Source organism: Mobula hypostoma, chromosome 9 (assembly GCF_963921235.1).
Source record: "Mobula hypostoma chromosome 9, sMobHyp1.1, whole genome shotgun sequence".
NCBI classification, from domain to species: domain Eukaryota; kingdom Metazoa; phylum Chordata; class Chondrichthyes; order Myliobatiformes; family Myliobatidae; genus Mobula; species Mobula hypostoma.
In genome coordinates this window covers 110,463,377-110,488,543 of record NC_086105.1, presented here as the reverse complement: position 1 = coordinate 110,488,543, position 25,167 = coordinate 110,463,377, and the positions used below count along the sequence as shown (strand labels likewise).

Below are 25,167 nucleotides of genomic sequence, written 5' to 3'. Positions count from 1 at the left end.
TATCTGTTTTGATATTTCCTTCCTGCTGAAAGATGAAAATCAATTCTTTCTTTGTTGCTGGAGACCGATGGCTTGGTTAATCCCTCTTGTTTTGCAATATGTATGTTTAAGTAAACTTGCAAACATGCATGATTCTATCCATGTGATGTTCATATAATAAGCAAGACCCTGAATTTGTAAGAAACCCACACCCACCATTGGTTACTTAATTCATCTTTTGTTTGCCCCAAATGTACAGTAAGACTGCTGTTTGCCACAACTAAACTAAATGAGACAGTCTTCTCCCCCCCCCCCCCCCCCCAGTTCTAGAGCCCTTGTTTATGTTAACCTGCTGGTCTGAATGCAAGATGACACAAACATCTGGGACTTTTAGATGTTCAGTGTCATCTTGTAATCAAGAAGATCCTGACTTCATTTTGATCTTTGTTGCCATATTTCTTGCTGGAGTTACCACCACGCCATCCTGAACCACCTTGTTTGCTTGACCACTTGTGTTTTGTCTCTGCACAATGAAGCTATTCTTGTGCAACATGGTAATATTGCCAGTACAGATAAAATGTTATAAGGGGCACATGTAACCTATAGCCATTCGCACATTGGTAGATAGAAGGGAAAACCAGGCAACGAACAGAGTAGGGAGATTAGGATTATGAGCAGTTTATAACTTGGTCTTATTTTATCTATAATTATTATTGTGGACTTTGACTAAGTAATGAAATTAACCTTTCTATCCTCCAAGATGAATATTACAACTTTTGAAAACACCACAGTGAGGGAATTGATGTTAAGGAGGATTATAAGGCTGTTGCGACCTGCATTTTCATTTTTTAATGCCGGTGACTACGCTGAGTGGTTTCAGAACAAATTACACTTGTTGCTGCCCAGTATTACAGGAAATGAACTCGCAGTTATACCTACCGACATAACTTGTGAATCTTACCAAGCAATGTGAGTATCCTGTGTTTAAAATTTGTTTGAGATGAGAGAACCCTTGGTAGATATTTGCATCTAGAAGTTATTATGTCCCATGAAAGGCTGGATATAGTGTCACCATGCAACATGCAAGTGATCCTTTCTGTCAGTTTGAGTAACCTCATGCTGTCACCAGTGTGACCAAGGGGCTAGAGGCTCTTTTGAGACTTTGGTGGGTGGGTTTGGATGTAATGGCAGTTAGCCTGAGACACCGAATGCTGTGGAGGGCCAAAGAGGATGGGAAGGGGTTGTCATAGCAATCAGACAGATATCTAGGGAAATGGGTGAATATTGCTAGTGCCTGGCCGGAATGCTCATTGTGAGGAAGGAATGAGCATGGGGGCTATTATCTGAGGAGTACGTCAATGAGGGAGGTAGTGAGGTCAAGTGTGGGCTCTAGGATTGGTGCCAATGTCAGGTAGGGCTTGAAGAAAGTAATGTGACTTGCCTGAGAGGAGGTGCCAGTTGAAAATGTTACTAGAGAAACCAGATAGTTTGGAAATGCCCAGTGGCAAGTGCTCCTCAGAACAATGCAGCAACAATCTGACCTTGTAGTTGCATCCACTGCCATCTCTTTAATTATCCTGCCAGTTGCATTCTCAAAGGATTCTGATGAATTTTTCGAACATGATTTACTTTGCATAAAACTTAGAATCTTAATAAACATACCATCAGTCTCCTTTTAATATTTAAAATTATTTTTCAGAAATGAGTCAGCATCATCAGTAAAGTGTTAATCAATTTTCTCTGGAAACCACCTTCCTGACTGATATTCTAGGGATTTATTAGCGTGTAGTTTCACTAGATAGATTCTTGGGATGAGTGTGTTACTCCTTGAGGAGAGGTTGAGTATGTTAGACTCAATTACAAGCAAATATAAGAATGAAAGTTGATCTCATTGAGCCTGAAAGGGATTGATTGAGTAGATTCGAATAACCTGTTCCCTACAGTTGGAAGATGTAAAATTGCAGGGACGTAATTTCAGGATGTGTGGTTGGCATTTAGGACAGCAATCTGGACAGTATTGTGTGCAGTTTTGGTCTCCAAATTTGAGGAAGGACATTCTTGCTATGGAGGGAGTGCAACGTAGGTTCACTGAGTTAATTCCAGGGATGGCGGGACTATCATATGTTGAAAGATTGGAGCGACTGGGCTTGTATACACTGGAATTTAGAAGGATGAGAGGGGATCTGATGGAAACATGTAAGATTATTAAGGGATTGGACATGCTAGAGGCAGGAAATATGTTCCCGATGTTGGGAGAGTCCAGAACCAGAGGTCACAGTTTTAACAATAAGGGGTAGACCATTTAGAACGGAGTTCAGGAAAAACTTTTTCACACAGAGGGTTGTGGATCTGTGGAATGCTCTGCCTATGAAGGCAGTGGAGGCCAATTCTCTGGATTCTTTCAAGAAAAGGTTAGATAGAGCTCTTAAAGATAGCAGAGTCAGGATATGGGGAGAAGTCAGGAACAGGGTACTGATTGTGGATGATCAGCCATGATCACAGTGAATGGTGGTGCTGGTTCGAAGGGCCAAATGGCCTACTTCTGCACCTATTGTCTGTTGTCTAAAATTTTTGAAGTTTTTTATCTCAAAGCTGAGAATAGTAGATTGAAGGAATAGTACTGTGGATGCTCAGGCATTGAATGCAGTCAAAGCTGGGAATAGTAGATTAAAGGGAATAGTACTTGAAGGGAGATCAGATTGGGAACTAGGAAGGAAAGTGGGTTTGAACTGCAGACTTCTCCACTGCCATATCAGGCTCACGAACTGGGGAATGACTTGTGCTGAGTCTCTTTTTTTATTTTTTTATTCCAATTTAAATAAATGGAAGAAATGTAAATTAAAATGATCTATCACCATTTAATTATAAAGGATGGTATAAGGAATTCCCAGTCATTTTTGTATATGGTTAGATGTAGAAATGTTCTTACACCTGATATTTATAAGATGCTCAGAGTATATAATGGCTGATTCTTGCCACTCGGTACTAAGTTGAATGTCTAAATACGACCTTAAGGAGTTCTTTCTTTATTTCTACAGAATTCAAGCACTGGACGCTATGTACCCAAATTTATCAAAGTCACAACTCAATGAAGTCTACAATTTTAGTAAAACGTTTTTGAATTTGCAGTCTGTCTTACAAGGTAATGAGTTCACATCTTGGACGATGTGACTTTTATTTTGTCAATAGTTAATTGAATGGTCCAACAAAATCACATTACTGAGGAATGGATAATGGAATATTTAAGGTATATGTTACCCAATATTGGGCAAATAATTAAGGTTGTTATTGTGATAGTTGCAACATCAATATATTGTTTATTAATTTTCTTTGAAGAAATATTGCATTTTTTTCATTGGCAGAGCAGTTCAGGTTAATTCGTCCAATTATTCATCTGCAAAGGGATTTCTATTAGCCTCTCATCAGTGCAGAAAATTATTCCAGTTGGAGTATAATCATTGCACCAGCCTAGTCAGTTGGAAGTTATTACAAATTAACAGACATTGGTTCAGTAATTGCCTTCTGCCCAAGACTCATGTTGCCCCTTATGTGGATTTTTCTAGGTAACTATGTCAATCTTTGCCCTACAGGATTTAGATATGTTCCATGTACTGCTAACACAACTGGACTTCGTGACTGGTTACTGCGAAACTTTCATAAATTCATGGCACAAATCACTTTCACAGACATGCCATTTCTGAACAGGAAGTATTCTCTGGTAATTTCTTTATACTTCTGCTTGAACTGTATAGATTTTAGGCAGAACTCGAAACTAAGTTTGATATTCCTGAGTTTATTTTTCATGCAGCTTTAAAATATCATAGTTTTCATGTTTTTTAAAAATTTTGTAGTTTGAAATATTGGACCTGCTCAGCATACCACAGCTCTCAGGACTGACTGTGCAATCGTTGAATAATCCTGCGGGCATCAACAGAATCATTGACAGCTTCAGCAATAAAAGCTACTTTGACTTGATCAGCTATGTTACACAGTTTATTCAAGACATGAAAATGGTAAGACAACTTCCCTTTGGGTGTTGGTTGGTTTTGGCTCCCTCACTAACAATGCAAAGATTTTACTTAAGTTTGAATCTTTCTCTTTTGTAAATATTTGAAAAGGAAAAGAGAAAGATCAGTTCTTTATGGAACCAGACACAAATAAGATGTAAAATCTTGTTTACCTTATTGTCAGAAGATCACTAAAATAATAGCAAATAAAAGTTTGAGATTTCTTTTTAAAATTTTGTGGCCATGAGCTCTGCTCCTATTTATGGAATCAAAGAACAAACAAGTAACAATAAAGGAGGGTATATTAGTAGCTGTTTACTATTAGAAATAGTACACATGGTCACAGCCTATCTCAGGTTGTGTTAGTAAATATATTTTGTGAACCAGTAATAGAATCAAGAGCGATATAGAAAGAAATGAAATATTCCTCTACATCCGAATGTAATCAAGAAGCTTTTGCTTCTGTGTAAGCTTATTAGAACTTCATTAATTGAAAGAGAAAAGACTATCAGCAAATCCTTTAGACTGTGCCTAAAGAGATGAACGTGAGCGAATGTTCATTTTACTGTTGTTGTTGTTCGTCCATCGTTGTCGTCAATGAAGACTAGCGCTTGATTTGGATTTAAGTGAGGGAGAGTTGCGCAACATCAGCCTCACTTTCTCTTCCCAATTCCCATCTGGGTCCAGTGGTAAGACGAGAGTCAAGACTACTGGAGATGAGACTAGGTGAAGTGGATGACCAGGACGCCTTATGTGTCTTGTCCTGCTCTACACGTTCCATGACACCTGCAGAGACTGTTGGACCTTCTTGACCATTGGACCTTCCATTAGTCTCGTCCGCTCAATCTGCCGGAGTCAGTCTTCACGTGTTGGGATAGACAACTCCCTAAATAACATTTTACTAAATAACAAGAAAAGGGTGATCTTTTTCTTATCAATGCAGAATTTTTCTCCATTGCCGAGCAACAAATAAGACTGCATGGTCATTATGGAAGCAAAATCAATGAAAAAACAACTGATTTCTAGAAAAGGCAAAAGAGCTTCTTAAAGTTGTCAAATTTATTTATTTATCTATCTATCTATTGAGATACCACGTCTTCTGGCCCTTCGAGCCATGCTTCTCAGCAGTCCCCCAATTTAATCCTAGCCTAATCACGGGATAATTTACAATTAATCTGCCAACCAGATTGTGGGAGGAAACCGGAGCACCCGGAGGAAATCCACGCGGTCACAGGGACAACGTACAAACTGCTTACAGGCAGCGGCGGGAATTGAACTCGGGTCGCCTGTACCGTAAGGCATTATGCTGACCACTATGCTACCGTGCCGCCCCACAATAGCAAGGAGAAAAATCTACATTCTTTATACTTCACTTTCACGGAAATTGCTACTGTTATGCCAAGAATCAACTTAACGCTGCTTTTCATTCCAGAGAAACATTACAGAAATTCAACCACGGCCAACAAGAAACGCAATGTTGACAGGGATCGTATCGCTGTTAAGATCCTACTTTGCAAGATTTAATGAAACAGATTATGCTGAGTGGTTCCAGAACAGATTACGGCTGCTGCTGCCTAGTATCAATTATAAGATGCTGGAGCTGATACCCACTAATATATCATGTGACTCCTACCAGGCAATGTGAGTATTCTGTCCACATTTTACAATGTTTATCAATGGTGTCAGTATATAACAATGGATGTAGTGAATACATATGTACAGGCACTTAGAAATTGTCATGTTATAAATGAAGTTCATTCACATTTACTAAATTGTACCTTTTTATTCCATTGAAATTAATTAAATTAGTAAAATTGTAAGGTTCTTTGCCAATTCACGATCCACCCACAGCCTTGAATTTGAACAAGGCGATTGAAATTCTGACAGGTATAAATTTGAGGAATGGAATCATCAGTTGAAGCTTTTCCGGAACGAATCTTTAGTCCTCACAACTGCAGCTCTTCGGTGTGTCCATGAATTCAGTGTTTTCATACCCCCAACTTACGCGGACAAACACTTCATCTGCTCTTTAGCTGGACTGAACAGGATTTGGGATATTTTAAGTAATAGAGATGAAGTAATTAATCTAAAACAGGACAGAATTTGATATAGGTAACAATTACAGTACTTTGTGACAATAATTAGATATTTTAAGGATCTATAGGCATCAAGAAAGAGTGCTTTGTAACTTCAAGGTAGAGCTGCAGTATAGTCAGATACTCTCTTGACATTTTCTTGATTTATAATGGGCAACATCAGAAAGAAAATTTTGTCTGAATGCAGATGGCATTAGTGTGGAGGCATAGAAGTTATGAAAAGTAGACAAGGCTGTAAGAGGAACAAAGAAACTGCTTATCAATCTAGAAGGAAAGAATACAATAGAAAGAAGTAATATGTTCTTGACATGTTTAATTGAAGCACTACAAACTCTTTTAAGCACTTTATATAGGGGAGTAAATAATGGCCTGGAAAGTTCCAGAAAGCTGAAAGCCATCCACTCCTGCTTCTGTTCTAACTTCTAACCCCATTCTTGTGCAGATCCATTGGTGAGACTGACCTGATTGCACATCCCCAGAAATGCTTGAATAGCTTCAGAAGCCATCCTCTCAAACGGAACTGGCCATCAAAGCTATCAAACATTTTGAGCAGGCATTCAAAAACATTTGTTCAAATGTACTATTAACAGTTTCTTAAAATAAAAGTAGATGAAATACAGAAAAGCTATAAAATACTTAACAACTAAGCACTTTTAAGATAACACAATTTTATCAAGAATGCAATTACCTCAAATATACTTCTCCCTTCCACTGCACTATCCTTGACTAGATTATAATATTAATTTGGCCATTAGAATGTGTTAATGAACCTGTTACAACTGTCATACAGTTTTACTGACAATGTTTTCTACTATTGATTTATACAGAGTTTAATTAGGCCAACAGTTAAATATAAATATTTTTCAAATGGTTTATGTGAACTGCTTTTATTTCTGAATCCTGTGTTGTCATTGTAAGCACGTTTACAATTGTCAAATGTAGATCTCTGATTTGTACTGCTTTACCCTTTTTTATCTCTGCAGAGTCAAAGGGCTGGATAATTTGTACCTAAGTTTCAGTCTGAATCAGAGTAAGGAAATCTACCTTTTCAGTAAACGTATCCTGAAGTTCCATCAAAGTTTAGAAGGTAACATACTGCGTTTTCAATTTTGCAAATATATGTTTCTTGGAATAAGTCAAATCATTCCTTGATATCTTTGCACTTAATTTGGTATTATAAGTTACATGGAGTTATATTGACATGTTGTTGAAGCAAATTAAGAATATGTAGAAAATACTTTAAAATTCAGTCCTGTGTGGGTTGTGAAGGTTTTATTTCTTTCACTGCTTGAGAAGTCATAAAAGATGATTGTCTGCATCAATGTATCTGAAAGGCCGTCTGTTCCTAAATGTTGTAAGTGGCAGAGGTCTGCAATTTCAGGTCCCTACCCCAAGTAACTTGTGCAGGCTTTCCATGATTTCTTAGAAATGGCAATCCTGAGCCCACACAGAAGGTGCTGTGTAGATAAGACCATTCTGGAACTTCTAGGTCACCCAAATGGATGAGTGGCCCAAGCACAAGAGTAGTGGGGAATGTTGCCACTTTGAGGAGGGCCAAGAAACAAACGAAAGAGAATGTTCACCCCCAGGAATTTCTTTCAGTCAGGGGCAGAAACCTTTAGCTATCCTCTTCTTTCAAACCTGAAACTACTCTAAGGTAGGCCTAAGCTTGGGGAAGGACGGTTCATTGAACCAGTGACTGTTTAGGGGCTTTAAAGTCTGAAAATTTTGGGAATGCTTTGCCTATATACCACCTGTTTCTGTGAAGGAGATGAAAACCATTCCCATTCATACCAGTTAAAAATTATCTGCTGGAAACTAACTTTCATTCAGACAGACTTGATCTGCTCATTACTCATGTCATCTTTCTAACTTTTAGGATTCAACAGGGTGTTAAGGGGCGAGGGAGCAATGTTCCAGTTTAGACAATGGATATATGCACATATGGGCCAGTTGGAATCTGAAAGATTTATCAGTAAACTGCAGAATATAATGAAACAAACTGCAGTGAAATAAGAAAAGTTTGCGTGATAAATTCGTAAGTAATTTGTGTATGGAATGATAAATAACTCAACATTAGCACTTTTTTTTTGCAGGTTCCCTGGGTATTGCTTGTGCTGAGAGCTCTAATGGAACCCGTGAATGGATGATCAAAAATTTTTTCAGATTCGTCTCAGAATTTAATTTCAGAGACTTCACAGATCTGAATAAGAACTTCTCTGCTGTAAGTTTATTGCAACAATGTCACTTTCTGTACGAATTTCATTGGACAGGAAATTCTGATCTCACTTATAAGCTTGATATACTTTGTATGTTTTTGTGGCCGTTAAACATCATTGAAGTTTAATTTGTGCGCTGTTGATTTCTTTAGTTTGAAGTGTTGGACCTCTTCACTGCAAAACAACTGTCTGAATTGACGCTGGAATCTGATGCATTGAATAACATGAATAAAATCATCCAGATACTTAATGTTCTCACGAGCAGAAATTTCAGCAACTTGGTGAATTACTTTGACCAATTTGTTCATGAAGCGCAAGAGGTGAGATGAGCTTTCTTTGGTCTTTGGAATTTTCAGTGGACATGGCATTAATTTCTATCTTCGTCATTTGATGGAGGTCAGGAGGAGCAAAAATCCTGCTCAGTGTATAACCTGTCTATTTTCAGTTTACTGATTTCAACAGTTTGAAAAGTAAACTAAATGTAAAAATAAAGATAAACATGGTCACCATGTCTGAAAACGCTGCTGATTCTAACATAATATTTGTCAATTTTCTATGTTGAACTTTGTCAGCACAAAGGAAATCTTAAAGCAAAGTTCAGTTTTAGTGAAGGCACACAACAAATGGTAGTGTATTGGTTGCCTGTTAAGCACCCAATCAACCTTTTCTGAACACAATGGAAAGTAAAATCCAGGCTGGATATATAATGGGTTGCCAGTTCACTATTTCTTGCTTTGTAAAGTCAGTTTTACTCAGTGTTATTTAACTTGCAGAAGCATGGGTGCTAGTTAAAGACTGGTTTTGCTAGCCATAACTGAAGTTAAAAGTTCAAAGTAAAATTATTATTGAAGTATGTACATATATGTTACCACATACTACATTGAGATGCATTCTTGTAGGCATTTACAGAAAAAATACAGCAGAATTTATCACAATCTTACGTTAACAGACAAGGACCAACAGACAACCAAAACACACACAAAAAAGCAAACTGTGCATATAAAAAATCTAATGATAGCTACTTGGCAAAATTGCTCCCTCTCATGGATTTTTTGTTACTATGTCATGGATAGATGGAGCCCAAATCCTTTTGAACTATGTCCTTATGTCTATGTCCATGTTTATCTTCTGAGTCGCTGATCTGGGTGCCAAAATGTTCTCAGTCGAGATTGGCTTTATTTTTTAACAACTTATCTGTGATATTACAATGTTTTTGTGCAGCCACATTTTAATTATTTAAAAATAAACATAAGCTTATCACTTATTGTTTTTCCTGATTGCCCTGATGAACATTTGTCTTGAATGACAGTGGTGAGCTGGGATTCTGCAGACATCTGATAGTTTTGGGACAGGTACCACTGGTAGATCGATATCCAAGCCAACATTACACTTGCCAATCTGTCCATAATGGAACTTGGAGTGCAACGGCCTCAGCTTAGATAAAGGGAGTGAGAAAATGATAATCCAATCCATGGGCTGGAAGACTTGACTTAACTGGCCATCACAATGTCTTCCAACTGGTTAAGACATGAGTATATGTGAATGGCTACATAATTTGATATTATTTTAGATTTAAACTTTATAAATGCTGTCAAGCAGATTGTATTATTAACCTCAAGAATCATCCCCTTAATTTTAGATGGGTATAACAACAATTCACAACCCGATGATAAGGAACGTAATGCTGCAGAAAATCTTTATGCTGCTGAGACCACATTTTCTGATATTTAATGCACGTGAATATCTCGACTGGTTCCAGAATAAATTGCACCTGCTGCTCTTCAGTCTTACACGAGATGAACTTGACACAATACCCAACAACATAACCTGCCAATCTTACCAAGCTATGTGAGTATGCTTCTGTTTAAGTACTGAGTTCAGATCAAAAGCCATTTCTTAGTGATTAATGTTGTTCGTTGTTCATGGCAGGAGACTTCTCTGGTATATTTTATATACTTGGGACTGGTTTTGTTGGACAAACCTCTAAGACAGGTACTTAAAGATTATTGAAAAGAGGAACATAGGAATACTTTGAATTCGTGTAATGTGCTTTACAAAAGGCCTCAAGCTCACCGGAATTTTCAATGGATTTGAATCCGATTATGCTTTTTGATTGTAGAGGGAAATTTCCACAGAGCTTCTCTAGCTTATCTGATGTAATTTCATCAAAGCAATGTCATAAACTCTGATAGATGTGAAGGCATTGAAAACACTGTCCTGAGTGAAATATGATTCCCATGGCTCCGAGTTTATTTTAACTGTAGCCAATGGATGCACTGCCCAGCTTAGGCAGCTTTCAGTTCAGTTTTCTCCACCATAGGCATTTTGACCTGGATGCAAAAGGAGCGGCTGACATTCTGATAGGAAGTTAAAATCAACCCATATGCTGTACAATTGTACAATAAGGATTCATATCGCCTCCTCAACTGACAAATAGAAAACACAAACATAACATTTCCATTTTATTCTGGTGTGAACGTTTCTGATTCCTGTGGCTTACTTTTGAACTGTTCGCCCACTAAATGTTACTCTGCTATTTAAGAAGGGTAGGAGGCAGCTGAAAGGAAACTAGACCTGTTAGTCTGACATCAGTGGTTGGAAAGTTGTTGGAATCGATTGTTAGGGATGAGGTTACAGTGTACCCGGAGACATGTGACAAGATAGGCCAAAGCCAGCATGGTTTCCTGAAAGGAAGATCCTGCCTGACAAACCTACTGCAATTCTTTGAGGAAATTACAAGCAGGGTAGACAAAGGAGATGCATTAGACGTAGTGTACTTGGATTTTCAGAAGGCCTTTGACAAGGTGCCACACATAAGGCTACTTAGCAAGTAAGAGCCCATGGAATTACAGGGAAGTTACTAGCATGAGTGGAGCGTTGGCTGGTCGGCAGAAAACAGAGTGGGAATAAAGGGGTCCTATTCTGGCTGGCTGCTGGTTACCAGTGGATGTATGTCAATGATATGGACTACAGTATTAATAGATTTGTGGCTAAATTTGCCAATGATACAAAGATAGGTGGAGGAGCGGGTAGTGTTGAGGAAACAGAGAGCCTGCAGAGAGACTTAGATAGTTTAGAGGAAGTGGCAAATGAAATACAAAGTTGGAAAGTGTATGATCATGCACTTTGGTGGAAGAAATAAATGGACAGAATATTATTTAGATGGGGAAAGAATTCAAAATGCAGAGGTGCAAAGGATGTTGGGAGTCCTTGTGCGAGATACCCTAAAGGTTAACCTCCAGGTTGAGTTGGTTGTGAAGAAGGTGAATGCAATGTTGGCATTCCTTTCTAGCGGTATAGAATATAAGAGCAGGGATGTGATGTTGAGGCTCTATAAGACACTCGTGAGACCACACTTGGAGTATTGTGTGCGGCTTTTGGCTCCTTATTTTAGAAAGGATATACTGACATTGGAGAGGGTTCAGAGAAGATTCACAAAAATGATTCCAGGAATGAAAGGGTTACCATATGTGGAACATCTGGCAACTCTGGGGCTATGCTCCCTGGAGTTTAGGAAAATGAGGAGGGATCTCATAGAAACATTCCAAATGTTAAAAGGCCTGAATAGATTAGATATGGCAAAGTTATTTCCCATGGTAGGAGATTCTAGGACAAGAGGGCACGACTTCAGGGTTGAAGGATGTCCATTTAGAACAGAGATGTGGAGAAATTACTTTAGTCAGAGGGTGGTAAATCTGTGGAATTTGTTGCCACGAGCAGCTGTGGAAGCCAAGTCATTGGCTGTATATAGATAGGTTCTTGATTAGCCAGGGCATCAAAGGGTATAGGGTGAAGGCAGGGGAGTGGAGATGACTGGAAGAATTGGATCAGCCCATGATTGATTGGCGGAGCAGACTCGATGGGCTGAATGGCCTACTTTTGCTCCTATATCTTACGGTCTTAAAGAATGCCAAGGTACCATCCCTTCTGCATTTAAATCGGAATGACACAGAGCATGGATATATTTTTGTAAGCTGAAATGAAAAGAAAATACTGCAAAGCAAAGGACGTCCTTATAAAACAGTTCAGCATTTTTTTAAAATCACTGTTACCAATGATATTATGAAATGAATTGCATGTTTTTATACTTATAGAGTGAAAGGACTGGACAATTTATATTCAAATTTTTCAAAATCTCAACAAGAAGACATCTACAAATTTATTAAAAGATATTTGACTCACCAGCGTGATACAGCAGGTACTGTACCTGGAACCTTCAGTGCTCTACTGTTTAGATGTTTGCAAATTAAGCGACTGTTACCTTGCCCAAATAGAGCTGGCTTTCAGGAAGCTTTGAGGAAATGTACAGTACAATGACAGATTTAACTCAGGACCTTAACGCACTGAATTCTTCAAAAGCTTTTCAAGCTTTCTTTCTCTGGAGAGCTTCTGGCTCCTGGGTCCTCTATTCCAAGCTCCCTCATTTATTCCCAATGTGATTTTTTTAAATGAAACCTGCCTCAACATGACAGGGAAATGATTCTACATCTGCATTTAAGAAGTAAAAGCAGGTGTTGGCCACCTGGCCCTTTGAGTCTGCTCCCCAATACATCAAGTTCATAACTGACCTTCTACCTAAACGCTATTTTCCTGTACTGCCCCTGTGATATCCAGAACATGCACAAATCTATTGAACTCTTTTTGGAATGAACTTAAAATTTGAATTTCCACAGCCATTCAAATTAGGTAGTTATAAAGATTTGCCATTCTCTTGAGAGAAGATACTTCTTCACATCCTAATCGTAAAGAGCCTGTCTCTTATTCTGACTCTGTGACCTTTATCTGGATTCCTTAGCCAAGGGAAAAGGCCTTCCTATGTCCAAGCTGTTAAGCTCTGTAAGAAATTTCTCAGTTGTAGTGAGAGCTTCACTGTTTCTTCTAAACTCTGGAGAATATATGCCTAGTTGACTCAGTCTTTCCTCGTATGGCAAGAACTCGATTCCAGGAACCATTCAAGTACATCTTCACTGTACTCTTCTATGACAAAATTGGGAACAAAATTATGCATAATATTTCTGTGAAAGAAAGTAGCCATGAAGCTAGGCAGTGTAATTAATCCAATGAAACATGCAACTTAAGTTCTATGTTTGAACATGAAGTAATGAAACTCATCTGACCGATGACATGTGGTTTGACATTTAAACCAGAGCTGAACGTCCAGTCACTATCTTATAAAGGCGGAGCAGGAATTGATTTTATTTTACAATCACCAAATATATTTAGGATTCATTGGGCATTTAATTTTCTCATTTAATTCATTTGAATGTCCTCCATTTATACTTTTTCACGTACTGATGAGTGAAATATTCAGGTTTTATGTACAGTTGTATACTAAATAGAACTCACAGATTGTAATGGGGTAGTGTTGTTTGCCCACAATACCTGATTTATTATCCAGTTAAGTTTATAAATGGAAAAGCCAACCTGACACAATATTTGACAGTTTATCAATGCAATTCTCTTCATTGATCGCAAAGGGGATGTCTGGCGCATTATTTAATTTAATGACCATTAATTTAATATGTGTGTTTATTATTGCAGCAACTGCATGCACTGCCAATACGTATGGAAGTATATCATGGCTCCTGATTAACTTTGGCAGATTTCGGTCATTTGTCACATTCAGTGACCTCCTAGCTCTGAACAAGAACTTCATTGGTGTAAGTTAAATTATCGAACAAGCTTTGTTTTCCTCGGCCACATCAGAATGTTATTGTAGTACATTGGCAGGGAAAGAACCAAAAATGTATTTGGCAGGAATTATTTTAGCAGAAATTAAGGATCTTCGCCGTCCTCAACGGCTTAGGTTCAAATTGTAATCGTGGTTGGTAGCTGTATAGAAGACTTCAGAAAATTGAGAACTCAGCAGATAAAGCATCAATTCAAGGCTTGGCTCCATTTGTGTTAAGTGTATACGTTTAGTCATCTGAAAAATACATTGTTTTACACTGTTCAGATGCAGTTCTGTTCAGTATTTGCAATCTGTTGTACTGACTTAATAGGAAAACAGATAAACATCCAGACTTGGATTCATAATTTATCATTTCATGAGTTCTGTATTTAAATTAAAATATTACTGAAAAAACACAACATCCAGTCTTGGATTTGTAATTTATCATTTCATGAGTTCTGTATGTAAATTAAGAATACTGAAAAAACACTTAAGTGGTTGCAAATAGTACAATATTGAATCAGTCTGATTAATGTGTCAGTTAGGTTATCAGCACAACTTTGTTAGCTGTGTCTGCTTTGTTTAGTATTACACTGCCATCTATCATTCCCATGTAATATTAATTAAATTGGACACATCATGTGTCAATTTCACATTCCACTACAAATCAGCAGTTTCATCTGGGCTCTGGGACGAGTGAGCAGTGGAGATCTGATAGCTGAAGTTAATAAAGAAAAGCTTTTACAGATGAAAGTAGACCACTTGAAGGAAACTTTCGAGCTGGTCAATTTGCTGCCTGTATCAATCACCTCTCGAGGTTACATCGGTCCTTAATGAAAGATAGTTGAGGTTCATCACTACTTTCATAGCAATCTTTATTAGTTCAGAAATAAAGGGTGCTCGGATCATTTCAAAAATGTCACTTAACAATGAGCAAAGTTGTCTTGGCTGAACACATTATTATTTTAGAGCAGAAGATGTAAGAAAAGGCTGCAGGTCAGATTCCTTCTATGGAGAGGGTAAAAGTGAACATTTAGGTCAGTCATATTTTCAGGCCAAAGACATTATCTGGTTCTCACGAAAGATCATTGACTAAAGCCTCTATATCTACTACCTGACTTTCTCAGTATTTCTAGCATTCTCTGTTTTTATTTCAGATTTTCAGTATCTGCATTTTTTTCCCATGCTTTTCTTTAGGTTCCAATGCAAACTCCGAGGTTCTCCGATCTAGAATTGTTGTAATGACAAAATGCCTACGTGGTTTCGTTTTATTCAACTTGATTCCATGAACCATATCAAATACTACTACTTGCACTTTTCCCTTGGTTAAATAATTCAGTCTAAAATATCACTGGAAGTTTAAGTGTATTTCTCAGAAAGGTGGGCCCTTGATTAAGAGAAGAGGATTCACATTTTTTAACATTTTTTTGCAGTTCATTGCGAGAGAATTATTGACAGTAACTCAACTGGGGCAGTTGGCTGGTGGTAATGGAACACTGCAAAATATTTACGAAGTGCACCAGATCCTCAGTATTCTCACAAGTGACACTGTTACTGAGTTTATTGATGCATTCAGCGCTGCAGTTCATCAGGTAGGAGACTTTTATGACCAGCTTTTAACAACATCTATTGATAATGCTGCTACCTAGGAATTGTCCCAAGTGAATTGATTGGTTTCCAACTTGTTCAGCTCAATTTGCACCTATTTCAAAAACGTTTGCAACCATTTCGATAGCAGATATGCTGTGCCATCCTAATAATCAGGAGCATGCTGGTGGTGTTAACATGAATGCACTCTGTTGTGTGCAGTAATGATGGGAAATCTGTAAGTGGACAGGGGAGCGGCCTGAGCTTTCAGGTTGTCTGTCCCAGTCCAAATACTTTCTTCCTGCACGTCCCCAGATGCATGGTTCTGCTGGATGGCAGGAACTCTGTTGATTCAAGAGGCCCAGTGTAATTCAGGAGTTCAACTATATTTGTTATATTCCACCCAGAATGGCTCCATCCAGAGGGACTCCAACCCCAGGCTAACCAGCCGTTAGAACAATTTTTTAAACTGGACATTTGTTAATATCTTTGGCAAATTTTCAAAAACACCCAGACACTACTAAATGATAAAAACAGTATGAATAAACTCCTCTTGGGCTTCCAGACTGTGGTAAACCATATATACATGTTGTAACTGGGTTACCTGTCTGGACACGCCCCTCTGCTGACTGCCCCTGTGGCTCCTCCCACAGATCCCCGAATAAAGGCAATTGTGCCACTGCTCCTCCTCTCAGTCCAGGGCAGATACTCAGCATAGTCGAGGTCACATTTTACTGCTAATAAAAGCCTTTCAGTACTTACTCTACTTCCAGTCTTTTGGAGTAATTGATGGTGCATCACAGACGGGTAGGGGTATCGACTTTAACCGACGTTTTGATGACAGACTCTGGCACCTTCATCAGGAATAATACCTGGGCATGTCTAGTCTGGTGGTATTTATGCCCCCATCCTCCTTCTGTCCCTCTTGATTCATTAGTCCTCATCCAATCAGGTTTCTGCTGTCCCACCTTGTTTACGATCGAATTCCAGTTCTTACTTAGAGTAAGACCTTCAACTTTGTTAAAATTCTTTTCCTCCAGTTTTATTTCAATGGCTTCCTTCAACAGGCAGTCCCAAAAGCCAGTAGTTTTGTGCTGTCAATCCTATGGTCATTGTGAATGCGATGTTCTGCTACCACCAATTTCTATGTGCATTAATAAACTTATTAAAATTTTAAAGCACCATTAAGTTGCTATGTGTAATTTTGAAATCAGTCTGATTATTAAGCCATCTCAACGTGCAAAGTGGCAATTCCAGACCAAACTTGAATCACTGAAGGATGCTTGACAGCTGTGGCAGGGCATGAATGCTGTCACTTTGTGCAAAGTGAAACCGAGTGACATAGGTGACATCAAGGCTTTGCTCCCAGATGAGCTCAATGCCTTTTATGCCCTCTTTGGCCATCAATACATGGAGGAACCTTTATGAACTCTCACGGCCACCACCAATAACCCTGTGATTTCAGTCTCCGAGGCCGACGTGAGGACGTCCTTCAGGAGGTTGAGCCCACGGAATTCATCTGCCCCAGATGGGGTACCTGGTCGAGTACTAAAGAGCTGTGCTGATCAGCTAACTTAGAGTGTCCATCGATGTGTTTAACCTCTGGCTTTGGCTGTCTGCATCAAGTAGGTGTCGGTTATACTGGTGCCGAAGAAGAACGTGGTGAACTGCATGAATGATTATAATCTAGTAGCACTAACATCCATACTGATGAAGTGTTTTCAGAGGTGGGTGATGAAAGATATCAACCACTGCTGAGAAGTAACTTGGATCTGCTGCACTTTGCCTTCTGGCACAACAGTTCCACAGCAGATGCCACTTCATTGGCTCTTACTCAACCTTGGAACATCCGGATGGCAAAACTGCATACATCAGGATGTTCTTTATTGACTACAGCTCAGCATTCAATGCCATCATCCCCTCAAAACTAATCAATAGCCAGCAAGACCTCGGCCTCAATGACTCGTTGTGCAAATGGATCCTTGATTCCCTCATTTGCAGACCCCAGTCAGTTCATATTGGCAACAACATCTCCTCCACAATCTCTATCAGCACAGGAGCACCACAAGGCTGCGTGCTTAGCCCCCTGCACTACTCACTTTATACTTATGACTGCAAGGCTAAGCACAGCTCCTATGTCATAGTTAAGTTTGCTGATGACACCACTGTTGTTGTCTGAATCAAAAGTGGTGAGGTATTAGCGTATAGGAGGGAGATTGAAAATCTGGCTGAGTAGTGCAACATCAATCTCTCACTCAATGTCAGCAAGACCAAGGAGTTGATTATTGACTTCCGCAGGAGGAAACTGAGGTTCATGAGCCAGTCCTGACTGGGGAATCAGAGGTGGAGAAGGTCATCAACCTTAGGTGTTATAATTTCAGAGGATGTGTCCTTGGCCCAGCATGTAAGGGCAAATGTGAAGGAAGCACGGCAAGATTCTGCATGCCATTTAAAACTTTGACAACCTTCAATAGATATGTGGTGGAGAGTATATTGACTGGTTGCATCATGGGCTGGTATGGAAACACCAATGCCCTTGAATGGAAAATCCTACAAAAGGAAGTGGTTACTTTTTATCGGTCTATCATGGGTAAAGCCCTCCTCACATTTGAGCACATCTACACAGAACGCTGTCGCAGGAAAGGAACATGCATCATCAAGGACCCCACCATCCAGGCCATGCTCTCTTCTCACTGTTATCACCAGGAAGGACCCAAACCACCAGGTTCAGGAGCAGTTATTACCCCTCAGCCATCAGGCGCTTGAATCAATGGGGATAACTTCACTTGCCCCCTCACTGAACTGACCCAACAACCTATTCACTCGCCTTCAGGGACTCTTCATCTCACGTTCTGAATATTTATTGCTTATTTATTTTTTTATTTTTTTATTTTTGTATTTGTACAGCTTGTTGCCTTTTGCACATTGATTGTTTGTCCATTCTATTGGGTGTGGTCTTCCAATGATTCCATTATATTTCCTGGAATTACTGTGGATGCCAGCAAGGAAACAAACCTCAGGGTTGCACATGGTGACATACATGTACTTTGATAATAAATTTTCTTTGAACTTAGTCTTTGAAATTTAGGTTATCAGCAGAGCTATATGTAATGAATTTGTATCAGAATACTACAGTGAAACTCTTGCTGTATGAGAGTCCTAATGTGAATGTTATGGTTATTCATCTTTCTCTTTGTTACATGCATTGTGCTCGAAGTAGGTAGACAATCATTTTTCCAAGTTCCTGGCACGCCATCCCTTAAATGACTACTAAGTGAATTGTTTCCTAGGTTAAATTTGTCTGTATGTTGTTTACCTTAATATTAACGTTGTTATAACCCTGTCTTTTGCAGAATACCTTTTTTGCTCCTGGTGTCGGTGCAGCTTTATTAGAAAAAGTCCTGAGACTTTCTCAGTCAATACTTTCACATGCCAACACTACCGAGATCCAGATCTGGTTTGACTCAAGGTTACAAGCACTGCTTCCCAGTCTCACTGAAAAAACCGTACCTTTGGTCTTTGTCTCCAAGAGCTGCAAAGGGTTCCATATCATGTAAGTTTGGATGCAGTTCTCCTGATTGTAAATGGTAGCGAAATTTAAATGTTTAGCATTTTAGCAGTGACTTTATAGGTAGAAGCATTTCCAGTAGATGATTTGGAAATGAGCGGTATAAAATGTAAACAAAAATAAAAGCCTCTCAGTTGAAATGTTTCTTCATGATCTGCAAAGGTATTTGTACTTTAAAAAAAAACTCGCAATGTTTTTAACAAAACTTGATGAAACAAGTTTATGGGAAGAATTATTGTTTACTAAAACTTTACATAGTCAATTGAAAAACAAGTCTATTTTCAAATGGTTGTGTATTTTCATGTAACGGTTTCAGATGCAAGGGACCCAATACTAACATAACAGTAGGAGGTGATCAATGTGATTAATGGTGGGGACTGTATTTCTAGAATAGGAGAGATTTGCAATCTGGAGTGGATTAGCAGGAGATGTGAGTGGATGAATGTGGTGGCACAAAACCTGAGAGAAAATGTAGATGGGTATCCACAGAGCAGGATCAGGTCTTGTGGTTGAGGGGATGGTGGTTGAGAATGGGAGAAATGTTTAAAGTGGGCAATCCAGTGGGGGGCCGGAAGGGGAGGCGATTCAAGAAGGATACCAAGTTTGTTATCAGTACTGGTGGAAAAAAGAGAATTCGGGGAGGAGAGGTTAAAAATTGATGATTGAAGAAGGTGGGGTGGAGAGGTGCATGGATTGAGGTTGGAAATGGGGGTGCTGACAAAACTGAGGCTTTAGTTTGACTGTGGAAAGCAATAATTGCAAAATTATGTATTATTTCCTGTCCAAGAGTACAAAATGCAGGTCAGGATCTTAAATTTTGAAAAGGAATTCACTGCATGTAATTGGTCTGAACATTAAACATAGACTTTAGATTCATGTAACCCTTAACCCTTAACCCTGAATCTTCCTGACGTTTGTTTATTCAGTTCTCAGAGGCTTTGGGGAGACAATGATATGTCCCAAGCTGTTTTGTCTCAAATGCAACATCTGAAACAGGTTTTCAGGCTAGATTACTTCTATGATGCTGCTGGTTTAATCAGAAATTTACTTTTGAACTCCATGCATCTACCACCTGTCTCTTTATTTTCCAGTGTCACAATCCTGAACTCAATAAGAGGGAAGCTGAATATCGCTGTTCAAAAAGCTATATATAAAAACATAGTGGCTTTTGATAAAGGTAATTTACAAATATTCATATTATTCAACCCCAATTTCTGTGGAAATGAAGAATACTTATAGAGCGTATGGTTACAGTAAAGGCTTTTTAAATCTGGTACTTGGGTGGTTAGACATATAGAAGCAGCAATGTGGTATCATGGAGTGGACAGACCCAAACCCAGCTGAAAACTCCCTTGATGCCTGATGTTCAAATGAATTCTACATAGAGGTACCCATGCAGATCTTGTACCTTTCTAAATACCCAGCGAGCAGCTAAGGTAGATTCCTTGAGTCGCCCCTCAGGTTTCCAGGCAGCTGAAAAAGAGTGCAGGTTCTGGTAGAGAGGAATCATTGGAAAAGAACACTTCTCACTAAAGCATTATTTTGACTCTCAATCTTTACAGCAAAATTACCCACTCAAACATAGCAATTTATTCATTAATTTTGCTTCTTGGGGAAATCATTATAATTACATTAACATAAGGCTCAATTATTTAACCATGTTTCAATTGTCATTAAATCAGCATAATTTGTTTGCAATGGAGGGATTTGTTCTTGGCCAGTACATTTGACTGCCTATCGATGTCTGTCTAACTCTGAAGTGTTCTGATGTTGCCTTCCCACATGAAATGTAGGAGTTTTCTAGTCTGGTAAATGGACTTGTCAAGCAATAACCTGACATAATCATAATCCGACATGACATGCTAGGCTTCAGTACTTGGGTACACCCTCTCAGTGAACATATCCTGGCAGGTAGGCGGGAGCTCTGGGAGCCCGCAGCATTGATTCCCACAAATCTCGTGCAAGGAGCAGTCATAAAACAGGCCAAAAAGGGCTTCAAGGATGAAACACTCCAGTGGGTGGAGTCACAGTTCACTCAAACGAAAAAGACTGCCAATCATCCTAGCTCCAAGGCATCCCTACAGGAGTTTCTCAGTTCGGCTTGGACATCTTCAGCAGCTTCATCAATGACTTTCCTTGCAGTTACTCCCTCTGTGGCACGTGGGTCCTCTTGCTGGGAGAGGACGTACCCAGAAATGGTGATAAAGAAGTACAACATGTTATCTGTAAGGGTGGAAGTGGGGATGTTCAACTGGTTATCGCGCAATGTTCAATTCCTACACAAGTGAAACATCCCACACCACCAAGGCAGCAAGCCTTACACAGAATATACAGGCATATCTTGATGCATGGCCAACAACATTCATGCCACTTCTAACAAGAGAGAATCCCAACAACTTGTTTTGACATTCAGTGGCATTACTACCAACAGCTTGGGGTCACCACTGACCAGAAACTCAACTGCACCAGCAACAAACATACTTTCTGTGGAGGAGCTGGTACCCTGTAATAATTGACTTAACTCTTGAGATTCAAATCTTCCCACCATCTCCAAGGCACAAGTATCTGTTAATAGTGAAATCAAATGCTTTCTTCTTGCCTGGATGAGTGCGGCTGCTCGGGCACTCAAGAACTCAACAAGGTGCAGGACAAACCAACCATTCGATTGGAAGCCTATCCAATACCCAGATGTTCATTCCTTCCACTACTGTATCATTTTACAAAATACACTGCTGTTACCAAGGACCTTTGAGCACACCGAGCACCTTTGTTCCATTCGTCACAACAGGCGAGATTTACCAATGGCCACCCATTTAAATTCTACTTCCCTCTCTCATTCCAACGTATTGATCCATGGCCTCCTATACAGCCTTCTCTGTTTTTGCATTCCCCATTGTGGCTCCACTTTTACCCCCTCTCTTCACGTGCCTGTCACCTCCCTCTGATTGCCCCACCCCCGTTGTTCGCTTCAATTGTTTATAATTTTTTTCTTTCTCTTGCATACAGAGTGTTCGTTTTTTATTTTTATTTTCTTTTGTTGGGTTCTTTTAGGTTTCTTGCTTTGTATCCAGGTGTATAAATTATACATTTTCTGATAATAAGTGTACTTGAATCTCGAATCCTTCTCTTTCTCCCATGGTCCACTGTCCTTTATCAGATTCCTTCCTCTTCAGTCCTTTAAATCTGTCTCAAAACACCGTCCAGCTTTTTACTTCATCACCCCGCCCCACCCACACACCTGCCTTCCCACTCACCTGGCTTCACTGTCATCCGCCAGCTTGCACACCTTCCTCTCCCGCCACCACCTTATTCTGGCTTCTTTCCCCCTTCCTTTCCAGTCCTGATGAGGGGTCTTGGCCCAAAATGGTGACTGTTTATTCTCCCCCATAGATGCTGCCTGACTTGTTGTGTTCCTCTAGCATTTTGTGGGTGTTGCTCTAGATTTCCAGTATCTGCAGAACCTCTAGTGTTTAGGATCCGTTGTTACCAATAAAGGCTTTGCCAACACCATCTCCCAAACCTGCACCCTCTACCACCAAAAAGGACAAGAGGGGAGGCATGAGAACATCACTCTATAAATATTTCCACTGGAATTGAAATTATCTTCATGTGGAAATGTGTTTACCATTCCTTCGTCGTTGCTGGCTCTAAATCTGGATTCCTTACTAAACTGGAGCTTTGAAATTACTTTGCAGAGAGACCTCAGTGGTTCCAGTTGGTGACTCCCCTCCATCATTTTAAGGGCAATTGCACAGTCCAAGAACCTGAGCATACAAAGGATTTTGCACGGGTGTAAAATTATTTTCCACCACATTATGACCCTGAAGCTAGTTCAGAAAGAATATAATTTAATGTTTCAAATGTTAATATGACAATATGCCTTGTGATACCAGTGATTTTCCTTTTGTTCAGTTATTCCTGAATGTACTTGGATTTAATGAACAACAGCTAACATTGACCTCTTTTATTTTGTTCTCACACTTTTATAACGATTATTCGCTGGAAAAACATCAGTGAATTCTTAACAATTTCTTTAGTGTTATCAATGTTGCTTTCCATTTGAATGTTTGAGAATGCTTTAATGATTGATAGCAATTAACATCTTTTAAGTGAAGGGTCATAGTTCAGGAAAATAATCACATTTATTTTTTTCCCTCAGTGTTCCCCCTTCTCTGCTATGAGAACACCAGCTTTGTCTCTTATCTACGCAACCATTACCAAATTTTTTCCAAATTTCTAACCCTGAGGGATACGTTTCTGCAGATTCCTTCGGATCACCTTAATGAGGTAAAAAACAAAATTCCTCAGGTATTTGTGCATCGGGAGGTGCTGAGGTGACGATGTGTTGGCAATATTCAAGCGGGATTTAGATGGGTACGCGAGCAGACAGGGAACGGAGAGATGTAGACCACGTGCAGGCAAATGGGATTTGTTTAGTCTGGCATTGTGTTCAGCACAGATATTATGGACTGAAGGGCCAGTTCTTGTACTGTACTGCTCTATATTCTTTGTACAGGAGACAATTGCTTGAACTCAATTCTATATTTACCTACTCAGTTTTCTCACTAATTACAAAGAAAAATTGAAGGGCAGTGACTCAGATATTCTTGCAGGATAATTAACATTGAATAATTTATTACTGTATCTAGTAACTTAGTGCTGTCCCTTAATTGAAATTAAAAAAGTAATAAAGCTACCCACGCAAAATGCTGAAGGATACAAAATGTGCGTGTTGCTTTGGATTTCCAGCATCTCTAGATTTACTCCTGTCTGTGAAACAAATAAAGCTCACTTGTTCAAAAGCTTGAACCAGTTCCTTTATTTAATATGAAAGAAAAACACAGACACAATTCTGGTCATGTGTTGAGCTCTAGAAATCCTCCATCTGAAATGTCGGTAAGACACAATAAGAAGACATTTGATTATGCTGTGCATGACGTTCATTCACAGCCAACTTGTGCAGTTTTGATTATGGTTTATGGTCAGCACAAGTTGCTTGTGTGAGCAGTGAGCATGCGAACCTAGGCAGCAGTTGTTAGACAGTCCTGACGAAGGGTCTCGGCCTGAAACGTCGACTGCGCCTCTTCCTATAGATGCTGCTTGGCCTGCTGCGTTCACCAGCAAATTTGATGTATGTTACTTGAATTTCCAGCATCTGCAGAATTCCTGTTGTTTTTGTTTTAGTTGTTAGACAGTGGTCGTTTAATACTCCTGCCAACAAGAGGAGCAGAATTGCAATTGATAAGGAGTGAAGGCCATGTGCTGAAACAGTTCTGAATAGCTGGCGGAAGTTCTGGCCTGGGATAGTATAAAGGGATACTTAATGACTTGCGGGCCTTTTGGGTCCGACAGGGAGCAGACTCTGTTGCATTCTAGAGGACTGCACTTCAGCATTTCCAGAGTCACAGATAAATTTCCCACTGCAAGGCAATATTTTTGGTTAAATATGAGTGCTTTTGCAGAAGTCTGGTTCTCCAGCTTAACTATGACCAAGAGGGACTCCAGGCAAAGGTTTTCTTATCAGAAAAGGTGTCAATTGTCAAGGAGCAAGGCTGTCCCCTGGAAGGCCCAGTCCGGGGGTACTGCTCATTTCTCCATATGTCTGAGAATCAATATATCCTGAGGAAAGGGTTTTTCAAGTAGGTGGTTATAAAGACCTGACATCTGCTCCAGGCAGATGGTCAGGAATTGGCAGCTGAAATCTGCTGCATCTCACCTTTTGTAGCTGTTGCTTGCTGCTTGATACGGCTGAGGCTTTCTACTTCTTCAGAGATGAGATGACACGCATCAAGATCTTGCTGATAGTCAGGGCTGAGATGATAGGTGATATAGAGTTCCATTACGCCACACAAGTAGTTGGTAATTAGCAAGATTGGGTCGAACTACTTCCCGTTGGTATTCAATGTTCACTCCACTAACATCTGGTACTTAGCTATGGACCAGAAAATTACCTGAATCAGCACTTAATTATTATGGATGCAGATCTACACTTGAGATTGTAAAATGTACAACAAGGGTTTCAACTCCTGGGTTAACAAAG

General features: G+C 39.5%; 1 protein-coding gene across 1 annotated transcript in view; it reads left to right on the top strand.

The window, feature by feature from the left end:
* LOC134351946 (uncharacterized) overlaps positions 1 to 25,167 on the top strand; it is a 315,363-nt gene that overhangs the window by 47,794 nt on the left and 242,402 nt on the right. Inside the window, exons 19-33 of the mRNA XM_063058888.1 lie at positions 740 to 948; positions 3,018 to 3,121; positions 3,570 to 3,697; positions 3,831 to 3,992; positions 5,419 to 5,627; positions 7,066 to 7,169; positions 8,179 to 8,306; positions 8,454 to 8,621; positions 9,941 to 10,149; positions 12,396 to 12,499; positions 13,843 to 13,961; positions 15,406 to 15,564; positions 18,913 to 19,112; positions 20,219 to 20,304; positions 23,287 to 23,414. Of these exons, the coding sequence (XP_062914958.1) occupies positions 740 to 948; positions 3,018 to 3,121; positions 3,570 to 3,697; positions 3,831 to 3,992; positions 5,419 to 5,627; positions 7,066 to 7,169; positions 8,179 to 8,306; positions 8,454 to 8,621; positions 9,941 to 10,149; positions 12,396 to 12,499; positions 13,843 to 13,961; positions 15,406 to 15,564; positions 18,913 to 19,112; positions 20,219 to 20,304; positions 23,287 to 23,414 (2,217 nt within the window). The remainder of the gene's footprint in view (positions 1 to 739; positions 949 to 3,017; positions 3,122 to 3,569; positions 3,698 to 3,830; positions 3,993 to 5,418; positions 5,628 to 7,065; positions 7,170 to 8,178; positions 8,307 to 8,453; positions 8,622 to 9,940; positions 10,150 to 12,395; positions 12,500 to 13,842; positions 13,962 to 15,405; positions 15,565 to 18,912; positions 19,113 to 20,218; positions 20,305 to 23,286; positions 23,415 to 25,167) is intronic.